The sequence below is a fragment of the Erinaceus europaeus genome, chromosome 14 (genome assembly GCF_950295315.1).
Source record: "Erinaceus europaeus chromosome 14, mEriEur2.1, whole genome shotgun sequence".
NCBI classification, from domain to species: domain Eukaryota; kingdom Metazoa; phylum Chordata; class Mammalia; order Eulipotyphla; family Erinaceidae; genus Erinaceus; species Erinaceus europaeus.
In genome coordinates, this window is record NC_080175.1 from 48,962,625 (window position 1) to 48,976,252 (window position 13,628).

The 13,628-nt window shown below is 39.7% G+C and overlaps 1 protein-coding gene across 3 annotated transcripts in view; it reads left to right on the top strand.

The window, feature by feature from the left end:
• The first annotated feature begins 5,193 nt into the window (after window positions 1-5,193).
• NMD3 (NMD3 ribosome export adaptor) overlaps window positions 5,194-13,628 on the top strand; it is a 36,975-nt gene continuing 28,540 nt past the window's right edge. Inside the window, exons 1-4 of one of the 3 annotated variants that reach the window (XM_016192068.2) lie at window positions 5,194-5,329; window positions 5,614-5,666; window positions 5,896-6,030; window positions 8,437-8,533. In XM_016192068.2, the coding sequence (XP_016047554.2) occupies window positions 5,626-5,666; window positions 5,896-6,030; window positions 8,437-8,533 (273 nt within the window). In that variant the 5' untranslated portion in view covers window positions 5,194-5,329; window positions 5,614-5,625. Of the gene's footprint in view, window positions 5,667-5,895; window positions 6,031-8,436; window positions 8,534-13,628 lie in introns of all 3 variants that reach the window. The other 2 variants (XM_007531957.3, XM_060171895.1) reach the window with 2 other exon arrangements.

Here is a 13,628-nt window from a genome sequence, read left to right on the forward strand (position 1 = left end):
ACAATTTCATTTACTTCTTTGTTTTCAAATCTTACATTCATTCTTGGAGTCATATGGAAAAAAAAAAAAACTAAGTCTTTCTTGTTTTTAGTTATTTATCTAATAGGACAGAAATGGAGTGGGAGGAGATAGAGGAGAAAGAGTGACAACATGTGCTCAACTGAGCGCATCACCACCCCACCCCTGCAAGTCCTTCTTGTACCACTGTAAAAGTTGGCAAATTTGTTTTCATTTGTATGTATATTTTTGCTATTGGTAAAAAATCTTAGTTACAAGTCTTCCTTGTAATCCCACAAGATAATTTTTTAAGATAATCCTTGTTATTTTACTTGTCTTAGTTTTCCCTTGCCCAGAATCTCTGCTTTACAGCAACTAAAGTGTTAATTCTGGTCACATGGGCTGTCTGTGCCAGATTAATAATTATATATTTAAATATAATTTACACATTTATCATATGCATGGGGTTTTGAAAAATATGAATATCTGATATATATTGCTAGGTGAGATGTTACTAACTTTAACAATATACATGTTTTGAATACCTTTTCCACTTATAGACTCACATATACTTTATTTCTCATGACTGCAGAGTATTTCATTGTCATTTATTTCTTCAATTTTTAACTAGTGAACATTGAATTGCTTGCCATGTCACAGTGCACGGTATGCTCTGCAAATGGCTCCATTGATACAATCTTCAGAATGTTTAATTAAAAAAATTTTTTTTATTTAAGAAAGGATTAATGAACAAAAACATAAGGTAGGAGGGGTACAACTCCACACAACTCCCACCACCAAATCTCCATAACCCAGCCCCCCACCCCCATGATAGCTTTCCTATTCGCTAGCCCTCTGGGAGCATGGACCCAGGGTCATTAAGGGCTGCAGAAGGTAGAAGGTCTGGCTTCTGTAATTGCTTCCCGGCTGAACATGGGCATTGACTGGTCGGTCCATACTCCCAGTCTGCCTCTCTCTTTCCCTAGTAAGGTGTGTCTCTGGGGAAGCTGAGCTCCAGGACCCATTGGTGGGGTCTTCAATCCAGGGCAGCCTGGCCAGCATCCTGGTGGCATCTGGAGCCTGGTGATTGAAAAGAGAGTTAACATATGAAGCCAAACAATTTGTTGAGCAATCATGGATCCCAAGCTTGGAATAGTGGAGAGGAAGTGTTAGGGAGGTACTCACTGCAAACTCTAGTGTACTTCTGCTTTCAGGTATATATTTTGCAGTAGTTTATGGATACATGTGCACATAAGCTCTCTCTCACAGAAACTGGTGTATATCTAGGTTATGGGACTTTGTTAGAAGGTGAACCACCTGAGATGAAATTAGAGTGTACTATAAAAGGAAAGGTCTCACCCAAGTAATGAAGCTGAAGGGTTGTCATTCCACACGTGAAGTCTCTGGACACAGTCTGAGGTGAAGCATGTTGAGGTGGCAATCGTTGCTTTGGTTAGGTTGTGATTGGCGGATGCAATATTATTTGGTTTGGATTGGGAGATGCATACGGAAAAGTGGGCCCTATCCAAGGGTTCCAGGACTGGGGGAAGTAGGGGCTCTATAGTGGAGATGTGAGGTTCCTGCTGTCTTAGGGTTCAAAAAGACAATCGATAGTTAATGTTATCATCACATTATTTGTTAATTGGGTTAACTTTGAAAAGTCCTTTTGTTATGGTTTGATGTACAGTACCCAGTATCTTGTATATAGCTGTGCTATTGGATGCTTCTGATCTACTTGGTCTAGGCTTTTGAGGGAGTCTGCATATCAATTACACAGCCTATATATTGAAAAGATTCAGTTTGTGTTTTGAAAAACTTTGAGACATACAATTAATTTTCCCCCTCTCATATTAATTAACTAGTGATTTATATGACTACATTTTACTAGGAGTGTACATAAACACCATTCCCACCACCAAAAGACCCATCCCTCCCACCCCCTCCCACCCCCCACTATTCCAGGAAGCTGCATGTCTACCCCTCACCACAGGGCTTTTACTTTGGTGCCCTACTTACAATTTGGTCAGGTCCTGCTCTTAGTTTCCCTTTCAGATTTTCTTAGTCAACCTCTGTTGATGAGTGGGATCATCCCATACTCATCTTTATCTTTCTGACTTAGTTCACTTAACATAATTCCTTCTAGCTCTGTCCAAGATGGGTCAGAGAAGGTGGGTTCATTGTTCTTGATAGCTGCATAGTATTCCATTGTGTATATATACCACAGCTTTCTCAGCCACTCATCTGGTGTTGGGCACCTGGGTTGCTTCCAGGTTTTAGCTATTATGAATTGTGCTGCTATGAACATAGGAGTACACACCTCTTTTTGGTTGGGTGTTGTGGAGTCCTTGGGGTATAACCCCAGGAGAGGAATTACTGGGTCATATGGAAGGTCCATGTCTAGCCTTCTGAGAGTTTTCCAGACTGCTCTCCACAGAGGCTGTACCAATTTACATTCCCACCAGCAATGTAAAAGGGTTCCTCTGTCCCCACATCCTCTCCAAAATTTGTTGCTGCTGTCCTTTTTGATGTATGCCATTCTTACAGGAGTGAGGTGGTATCTTAGTGTTGTCTTAATTTGCATTTCTCTGACAATCAGTGACCTAGAGCAGTTTTTCATATGTTTGTTAGCCTTTTGGATCTCCTCTGAGGTGAATGTTTTGTTCATAGCCTCTGCCCATTTTTGGATGGGGTCATTTGCTTTTTTGTGGCTAAGTTTGCTGAGCTCTTTATATATTTTGGTGATTAGTTTCTTGTCTGATGTCTGGCATGTGAAGATCTTCTCCCATTCTGTGAGGGGTCTCTCTGTTTGGTTAATAGTTTCTTTGGATGTGCAGAAGCTTTTCAATTTGATGTAGTCCCATTGGTTTGTTTCTGCTTTAGTCTTCCTTGCAATTGGGTTTGATTCATCAAAGATGTCCTTGAGGTATAGGTGGCAAAGTGTTTTACCAATGTTTTCCTCTAAGTATTTGATTGTTTCTGGTCTGACATCTAGGTCTTTGATCCATTTGGAATTGATTTTTGTTTCTGGTGAGATAAAGTCGTTCGATTTCATTCTTCTGCATGTTACAACCCAGTTTCCCCAGCACCATTTATTGAAGAGAGCCTCCTTTTTCCATTTAATCCTTTGGGTACTCTTATCAAAGATTAGATGCCCATAGGTGTTGGGATTTACTTCTGGGCTTTCAATTCTGTTCCACTGCTCTGTGTGCCTATTTTTGTTCAAGTACCATGCTGTTTTGATGATGATGGCTTTATAATATAGTTTAAGGTCAGGGAGTGTGATGCCTCCATTTCTGTTTCTTTTCCTCAAGATGGTTTTGGCAATTCTAGGTGTTTTCAGGTTCCAGATAAATGATTGTAGTGTTTGTTCTATTCTCTTAAAGAAGCTTGGTGGAACTTTGATGGGTATTGCATTAAATTTGTATATGGCTCTGGAGAGAATATTCATTTTGATCATATTTATTCTTCCAATCCATGAGCATGGGATATCTTTCCATTTCTTGGTATCAGTTTCTATTTCCTTGAGTAGCGACTCACAGTTTTCAGCATATAAGTCCTTCACTTCTTTGGTCAACTTTATTCCTAGGTATTTGATTGATTTTGCTGAAACAGTAAATGGGAGTGATTTCTGGATGTCTTCTTCTTCAGAGTTAGTGTTTGCATAAAGAAATGCCACTGATTTTTGTACATTGATTTTGTAGCCTGATACCTTGCTATATTGCCTAATAACTTCCAGTAATTTTCTACTGGATTCTTTAGGTCTTTCTATGTATACTATCATATCATCTGCAAATAGTGAGAGCTTACTTCTTCCCTTCCAATCTGTATTCCTTTGATTTCTTTCTCTTGCCTGATTGCTATGGCAAGAACTTCCAATACTATGCTGAAGAGTAACGGTGACAGTGGACAGCCCTGTCTAGTGCCCGATCTGAGGGGGAATGCTTTCAGCTTCTGTCCATTGAGTATGATGTTGGCTGTAGGTTTGCTATATATAGACTTCACTATCTTGAGGAATTTCCCATCTATTCCCATTTTTGTAGAGTTTTGAGCATGAATGGGTGTTGGATTTTGTCAAAGGCTTTCTCTGCATCTAACGAGATAATCATGTGGTTTTTGGCTTTGCTTTTATTGATGTGGTGAATGACATTGATTGACTTACGGATGTTGAACCAGCCTTGCATTCCTGGGATGAATCCCACTTGGTCATGATGAACAATCTTTTTGATGTGTTGCTGTATCCGGTTGGCCAAGATCTTGTTTAATATTTTGGCATCTATGTTCATCAGAGATATTGGTCTGTAGTTTTCCTTTTTTTTCTGTCCCTATCAGCTTTTGGTATCAGGGTGATGTTGGCTTCATAAAAGGTGGAAGGGAGTATTCCTGTTTCTTCAATCTTATGGAATAGCTTAAGAAGTATGGGTATTAACTGTTTCCCGAAAGTTTTGTAGAATTTGTTTGTGAAGCCATCTGTTCCAGGACTTTTGTTGTTGGGGCAGAATGTTTAATTTTTACCTATCCTTCATCAAAGTAAAAAATTGAATAAATAGTAGCCACTATTATAGTTGTTCTGTAATATATATGCCATGTTTATTTTGGTGAGGTTGAGTCGGTAATAATCCTTTTCCTATTTTGTTAATGACTTAATATGGGTAAGTTAATTAACTTTTTTTAGCTTTTTATTTATTGACTTGCATCCACTCTGCATATTAATGAGATCATTGTGATAGTAAGTTGAACTTCTATCAGTAGGTCCTTTGTTTAGTATTTCAAATGGCTTTTAAAGTTTATGTAAGTCTGTTCTATGGTCAGGAGCTTGGGCCTGTTGTTGGAGAGCCCAGGAGCCTATGGAGGGGGTGCAAGAACAAGTGGAGGCACTGAAGCTGAGCCCTGCCCAATGGCTTCTCATTGCCCTTGAAAGGAGCAATCAGCACCGAAGTCTCACCTACACCTCAGTCCTCCAGCTCGTTTGAGAAAGCTCTTTAGAGCACCTGGGCCCTAAAGTTGTCTTGCAGCACTCTCCCAGTAGACCCAGTCTGTGACTCTAATCTCCATTCCTCCGCCCACTACCGCTCTGGTCTCACCCACTCTGGGTGCCTGCGTCTTTCTGGCTCCGCCCGCCCACAACGTGAATGCGTCACCTAACCCCGTCCACACGTGCCTGCGTCCCCCTAGCCCCGCCCACAACGTGCCTGCGTTTGCCGGCTCCTCCCATTGCGTAGCTGTGTCTGGGCTCTCGCAGTCTTGGGTTCTCCTTTCGCTTCCGCGTGGCTTCCCGGGGGGCTAACAGGAGAGTTGGAAGTTTGCTTCCGCTGCCTCTCTGCGCTTCCCACGGGTCGGTTTAGGCTGCTGACGCCGCAGCGATTTTTTCGGGCGCTGCGTTTTTTCCCATCCGTCTGGTCGGGTGTGGCGCGGCGATCGGAGTTGCTGCCGCGTGACCTCAGGGCGCTTTCGGCGAGGAGGCAGGGTGCACCTAGGCCTGGTGCTCCTGGGCTGCGGGGCGTGTGCGTTGAGGTGCTGCCACCGAGGCTCGGGGTGTCACTCCGGGCCTGGTTGGCCCCACGGCAAGCTGGCGGAGATGGATGGCTGCTGAAGCTCTTTTTCCTTCTTTTCGAGCAGGAAACCGGGGTCATGGAGTACCTGGCCGAGTCCGCCAGCACTCCGGGCGATGTGTGAGTCTGCGGCCTGCAGCGGCGGGGCGCGGGGAGACGGCGCACCCGGGAACCTGCCCCCCCCCTTCCCCCAGAGCGGTCTTGGCACCAGGACCCCCAGCCGGTCGTTTCCTGATGCGCAGGGCTCTGTGGCCTCATGGCTCAGGAGTCTGCTAAGTGTTATGGTGGTTTGTAACGTGTAAGAGGTCAGTTATGAAACCTAATTGGAAGTTTTTATCCTTTATTAAAGCTTGTGCTGCGAGTGTGGTGTTCCCATTAGCCCAAATCCTGCCAACATTTGTGTGGCCTGTTTACGGAGTAAAGTGGACATCAGCCAGGGCATCCCTAAACAGGTCTCCATTTCTTTCTGCAAACAGTGCCAGAGGTATGTTGCAGTACTATTTTATTATTGTAATGTCGAGATTTCTATGTAGAAAACTCACCGGGATATGCCGACATCACACTATGATAAGTAGAATAGAGTGCGTGAAATTGAGATTTAGTTTTTGTTTATAGCATTACCAAAATCTTAGAATTTTATATTTTTATAGCTTACTGTTGTTATTTGTTAGTTAAGATGGTAAAGACCATGCATTTAATTCTGGTTTTTGTAAGAAACCAGTAGGTTTGACCAGTAGTTTGATGATAGATAGGATTAGGGTTCCTGTTGTAAGGACATTTCCGTTCCCTCCCTGTTTATTTGTCCCCTTTAGTTAGTAGGAGCTACAATAAGACATACCTTATAAGCAATTTATCAGCTTGTGTTTGTGTTTCTTTTATTGTGTTGCTGGATAGCAGTCCAACGCTGACCACCTTTCTAGCTCACCTTTATTTTATAAAGGATGTGAACCACTTCTGCCCCAGCACCCAAGTGCTGTCAGAGATTACATCTGGAGCCTCAGCATGCAGGGATGCTGCTCTATCACCAGGCACGCACTCCAGCCAGTAGTTACAGTGTTTTAAAAATCTGTTAGGTTTGGGTTTGGCTTGGTTTGGTTTGATTGTGTGTGTGTTTTCGGAGGCGTGGGAGGTTTCATTAATCCTATTAGGAACTCGTAAATTATTTCCCAAGAAACATTTTAACGTTTGTATATATGGAAACATAAAACGTGTACTATTTCAGGAGTTTACAGTTTGCAAGCTTTTCAGAGTGAGACATAAATATGTGTTATTCTTGAAAGCATGGGTAATTGGGGGGGGGGTCTTGACAAAGAATCTGGAGATTTAGTTTATTTTGGATTTCTCACAAACTAGCTTTTTGAAACTTGGCCTATTAACCTCCAAGCCTTAACTGGTTTTGTCAGAATTGAAGGGACTTTCTTAGATGCCATGAAGTCTTTTCTAGCCCCAAAAGCATGTTTAAACAAAGGAACTTGCATAGGGTAAAGGTGAAAAATCATGCAAGTAGGGAGAGAATACAAAGTATTCACATAACACATTGGACATATTTAATACTTCTTGAGCACTTACTAGGTACTGTCTTGAGTCCTTGGTTCAGTGGACTAAAAAACTTCAAAGTACCAATACTTTAAGCTTTAATGCTAATCACTTGTTTAATATTTTAAAATATTTTAAATTTGGAAAGCAAATTTTTCCAAAGTAGGTTTTTCAAAAGCAATCATTAAATGTTGCAGTTAGTAAGTACTGCAGATTTTGTTTCCATTTTTAAAAGTTTTTATATTTTAAATGTGAAAACAAGTTAATGTAAGATAATTTATCTTAACGTGTTTTTTGAGAACCTTTTATGTGTAGTACTTTATTTTTGAAAATATTCATATAAAATTGCTAAACTTGGGAGCTGGGCGGTAGCACAGCGGGTTAAGTGCACATGGTACAAAGCGCAAGGACTGGAGTAAGGAACCCAGTTGGAGCCCCCAGCTCCCCATCTGCAGAGGAGTTGCTTCACAAGCAGTGAAGCAGGTCTGTAGGTGTCTCTCTTTCTCTCCCCCTCTCTGTCTCCTCTATCCATTTCTCTCTGTCCTATCCAACAACGACATCAATAACTACAATAATAAAACAACAAGGGCAACAAAAGGGAATAAATAAATATATTTTTTAAAAAGATCAACCAAAATTGCTAAACTTAATTTAGGACTGCTAAATTTTTTCCTTGTCATAAGAGTGTCATGGATCCTTGTGCTTACATAGCTCTACCACCACTCCCAGGTGAAATACAGTGGGGGGCTGGGGCAGGGGGAGGTACTACCAATGGAACTTTTCTTCTGTGTACTGCCAGGGGCTCAACCCAGGTCCTCACACATGATAAAATGTGCACTCTGCTGGCTGAGCCATCACAGACACTGAACAGTTTTTTTGTTAAAATGGTTGTTTATTTTTACGAGAGAGAGAGAGAGACCAGAGTTATACCCAGTCATATACAGTGCATGTGAAATGTGATTTATTGCCACACACTTCCCCAGCACTTTGAGATGGTATAAACTATTTTGCCTTTTTTGTGTATGAGACAGAATTCTTAAGCCAATTTAGATGTGCCCAGTAGACCATTTTAATGCATTTTGAGATGACCTCCATGTTTTTCATAGATTACTGCTGTCATTTTATCAGAGTTCTTAGTGGCTTTTGAATAAGTCTTGAAGCTATTTAGAGAGAACTACTCAAACACTAATTTTAGTTTTCAACTATTTTCCTGAAACTGTTGTAAGTATTAAAAGATAATTGGGTAATGTTAGTGATCGTTCATTAATTCTCAGGCTTGTATTTGTATGTTCAACTGAAAATGCTTATTTTTTTCTGAGAGATCCTGTTTTTTACTTGTGTCTTTTTCTTTTAGGTATTTCCAGCCACCAGCAACTTGGATACAATGTGCATTAGAATCAAGGGAACTTCTTAGTTTGTGTTTGAAAAAACTCAAAGCCCCTCTGAGTAAGGTGGGTCAAAGCTAAAATCACTTCATTTATTATTATTATTATTATTTTTCATTAAAGTTCATTTTCAAAAAAGCTTGCGTGAGTAGGTTAAAAAAAGCAAGCAATTAAATATTGCAGTTAGTAAGTACTGCAGATTGTGTTTCCATTTTTAAAGTTGTATATATATATATTTATTATTTATTCCCTTTTGTTGCCCGTTTTATTGTTGTAGTTATTATTGTTGTTGTCGTTGTTGGATAGGACAGAGAGAAATGGAGAGAGGAGGGGAAGACAGAGAGGAGGAGAGAAAGATAGACACCTGCAGACCTGCTTCACCGCCTGTGAAGCGACTCCCCTGCAGGTGGGGAGCCGGGGTTTGAACCGGGATCCGTATGCTGGTCCTTGTGCTTTGCGCCACCTGCGCTTAACCCGCTGCGCTACAGCCCGACTCCCAGTTGTATATATATTTTATGGAAATGTTTTTGTTTTAAATATGAAAACAAGTTAATGTAAGATAATTTATTTTCACATTTATTGAGAACCTTTTATGTGTAGTACTTTATTTTTGAAAATATTCATATAAAGTTGTTAATTTAGGACTACTAGGCCTATGGTCTTTTTTTTTATGTAATTTAATGTATAAATATCATCCTCAAACAAGCTGGATTCCTTAGTCCAATTTACTTTGTCTATATAACAGATATTACATTCAAGCTTATGACTCAATACCTCTAGGTATGTTATTTGTTTGAAGATCTTCAGATTATTTTTTTTTAAACTGATAAGATTGCTTATACTGGATAAATTCTTAAATTTCTCCTGTGTTTATCATCCTTAGAATTGGCCCAGTGTTCATCCTATTGGATTAAGTCTATTATTCCACTGCTTATTTTTTAACCACATTATTTTTCCTAGTGGAATTTCCTGGTGGTTTCTTTTATTCTATGTTCCGATCTTTGTATTGGTTGATTTTCTCTGACAGTGGTATCAGCTCTGTGGTAGTTTGCTTTTGCTGTTAGAGAGGCAGTAGCAAGTGTTAACTGTCTCACAGAAGTTACTAGTTTAGAGGAGTGTGTGGCAGTGAGGAAGGTAAGATCTGTAGTATATTAAAATTTTCCAAATTCTGCACAGGAGACAAACCAGAAAGGTGATAAAAACTGTACAAAGATACCTTGCAGTTTAAAAATAGGACTCTACAAGTGACATTTCAGTGAGCAGGTATTAAAAGTTGTAAGGGAGAGAGAAAGATGTGGGGAAAAGGATAATAGATAGAAAAAGACAAAAATAAAAGCCAGAGGCAGGAACACAAATGGTAATTGGAATGTAGTGGGGAGGATAACTGCATTTAGAGATGAAGTCAGAGGAGTTATGGAAACAGACTTTGTAGGTTCTTGTGAAGGCTGATTTTTATCTGAACATAATGCCCATGAACTAGAGAAAATGAGCTGCAGAGCTGAGTGGTATTTCAAGAATGAAAGGTGTAGAATTGATATTTTCTCAGGGGTTTTAATTCTGATGATAAAGAATATTAGTTGCTGAGATGAGGACAAAATCTCCAGGTAGGAGGAGTTAATTCTCATCTCTTAGCTGGAAAAAAAATCATAACAAATGAGAATAGGTGACCCAAAAGTTAGAAAATAACTGTAAGAAGAGGCCAATATAATTTATATATAATCTCATATAGTTTGTATACTTAGAGTCAGCAGATAAACAGTAACCTAAGAAGAGGGGGGTGATTTTAGATTCATAGAAAGGAGTGTTTAAAGAAAGATGGGGAGAATGGTTTGAAAATATTAATTAAAAACAAGGATTTTTCTCTGGTACCTGATGGAAGAAAAGTAAGTCTTAGTTGCAAAGAGGGAGTCATTGCATGTATACTCAAAAAACTGGGGTGAGGGGGATGCCCAGTGAAGAAATTTAGGATTTAGAACGATTTGCGTGTGAATGTTGTGTTCCAGAAGGCACAGATTGAAGAACTTTCAGAATTTGGGCAGCAGTGTTAGGTGAGATACAGCATGTACTATTTAGAATCATGTTCCTGTGCTGGTCACAGTAACTGATATGTCTGGGGCACTGGTGCAGAGTGAAGGCTAGTGAGGTTGATCACTCCATTTGACAGAGCATCTTGGCACATTGTTCAGTGGATGTCTAGGGTCCTCTCCACACCTGCAGATGGAGTTTGGATATTGAGGTGGGGGGTTAGTAGTACCTATAATACTTTGCTTAGCAGATTGAGACTACTATAGGAATAAGAAGCTGCCTCCTAGCCTTTAGCTTTTGAGTTAGTGAGAGCACTATAATAGGAAGTAGGTGAGGAGGCTATCTAAGTGGACACTATTTCATTATGAACTGTATATTGACTCACTAAGGACTATTGTGTATTTTTGCTTTCAGGTATATATTTTGCCCTAATTTATAGATACATGTGAACATAGGCTCTATCTTATGGGACCCAAAACCATATCTAGGTTTTGGGTCTTTGTTAGGAAATGAACCTCCTGGAATGGAATTTGAAAGGTCTCACTGGAGTAATGAGGGTGAAGGGTGGCAATCCATGCCTGATGTCTCTGTACACAGTCTGAGGTGAAGCATGCTGAGATGGTATTTGTTACATTGATTAGGTTGGAATCAGCGGATGCAGTATTATTTGGCCTGTCTTCAGAGAAGCATGCAGGGAAGTGAGCCCCACCCCAAAGGTTCCAGGATTGGGATAGGCTCTATAGCCAGAGATTCCTGTTGTCTTAGGATTTAAGAAGATGATAGTCATTGCAATAATCACATTGTTTGGCAATTGGGTTAACTTTGAAGAATCCCTTTGTTAGGATTTGCTGTATTGTACACACCCTCACCATATTTCATGTCCTATGACATTGTTTGCATATAGCTATGCCACCAGTTGCTTTTGTTCTCCCTGGACTAAGTTTTTAAGAAAGTTACCATATCAAAGACTCAGCCTATGTATTAAAAAGACTCAGTCTGTGCTTTAAAAAGTTTGAGATATTCAGTCAGTTTTTCCCCCTCATATTAGTTAGTGATTTATATGACTGCAAATTGACAGGAGTGTACATAAACACCATACCCACCACCAAAAGACTGTGTCTCACCCCCACCCCCCCATGAAGCTGAACAGGTGGAAGGGAGTATTTCTTCGATCTTGTGGAAGAGTTTTAGAAGTATAGGTATTAACTGTTTCCTGAAAGTTTTGTAGAATTCGTTTGTGAAGCCATCTGGTCCAGGACTTTTGTGGTTGGGGAGATTCTTAATAACAGTTTCGATTTCTTTGATTGGTGGATTTGGTTCACTTTTGGAAGGGCATATGTTTCTAGGAATTCTTCCATTTCTTTCAGATTCTCTAGCTTGGTAGCTTATAGTTCTACACAGAAGTCTCACATTTGACTTCATTGATCTTTTGTATGGTTCTCTTATGTTCGATGTTGTTTATTTCTGCTCTAATTTTAGTGATTTCTGTCCTTCTGGTTGCTTTAGGGTTCCTTTGTTCCTCTAAGTCCTTAAGGTGCGCAGTAAGGTCGTTTATATGGGCTTTTTCTTGTTGCATGATTTTCTGGATTTCAGTGGTTTCAGTTGTGATATCTCCTCTATCATTTACAATTCTATTAATTTGAGTCTTCTCCCTTTTTTTTTGTTTAGTGAGTCTGGCTAGGGGTTTGTCAATTTTGTTTAATTTTTCAAAGAACCAAGATTTGGCTTCATTGATCTTTTTTATGGTTCTCTTATTTTCGATGTTGTTTATTTCTGCTCTAATTTTAGTGATTTCTGTCCTTCTGGTTGCTTTAGGATTCCTTTGTTCCTTTAAGTCCTTAAGGTGTGCAGTAAGGTCGTTTATATGGGCTTTTTCTTGTTTTTGACTGTATGACTATGAGTTTCCCTCTCAGTACTTCTTTAACTGTGTCCCAAATATTATGATAGCTTGGTTGTATTTTCTGATCCATCCTCCCACTCTGTGCCTTTTAATGTGTGAGTTTATGCCATTGACATTTGTTGATACAAGTTTAATGTATTATAGTGCCATTATTCAACAATTTTTTTATTTGCTCTGATACACGCTAAGTATTATAATGATGTTCTTGTTTATAAGAGGTCTTTTAGATCCTCTTTCAGGGCAGGTTTGGTGATGGTTGCCTCCTTTAACTGTTGTTTGTCTGAGAAGGTTTTGATAACCCCATCTAGTTTGAATGAAAGTCTAGCAGGATATATTATCCTTGGTTGAAACTCTTTTTCATTCAGGTCTCGATAGATATCTTGCCATTCTCTTCTGGCTTTTAGAGTTTGAGTGGAGAAGCCTGCTGATAATCTTATGGGTTTTCCCCTGCATGTGACCTTTTGTTTTTCTCTTGCAGCCTGTAGGATCCTTTCTTTATCCTTACTTCTTTTCATTGTAACGATGATGTGTCTTGGTGTCTTCAGGTCTGGGTTGATTCTGTTTGAGACTCTCTGGGCCTCTTAAATCTTAATGTCCTTTCTGTTGTTCTGGTCTGGAATGTTTTCTTTTATTATTTCCTCTAGAATGTTTACTTCCCCTTCCTCTCTTCCTCGGTAGGCCAGTGATATGAATGTTACTTCTTTTGAGATCATCCCATATGTCTCTGTTTTCAGTGTCTCAATCTCTTGAGCTCTTTTACCTCTTTTTTAGTTTTCTCTAGCTCATCCTCTGTCTGGCTAATTCTGTTTTCTGCTTCTGTTAGTCCGCTTTCCCTTCCCTCAGCTTCTTTCTTCAGTTCAGTTATAGTATTAGCTTGTTCTGCTAATTGACCTTTTAGTTCAGCTATTTCAGCTTTTAGTTCTCTGATTACCTCGAGGTAGCTTATATTTTCCTTTAGGGTCTCATCTGTTGTTTCCCTATATCTGATAGCCCTTTCCTCCATAGTTGTCTTCATTGCTGCGATTATTAGTTTACTATTGCTTGCATACTTTTCTTATCTGTGGTCACGTCTGACTGACTTGGAGTTTCTTCTGAGCTCCTTTCTTCATTCATTGTAGGAGCAGTTTTATTTGCTCTTGATCTAATCATTTTTTTATTGATGTGTTTTTTTGTTTTTCTGTTCTGTCGTTCTTCAGCTGTTGTGTTTTTGGTACAAGCGACACTATACTAAACACC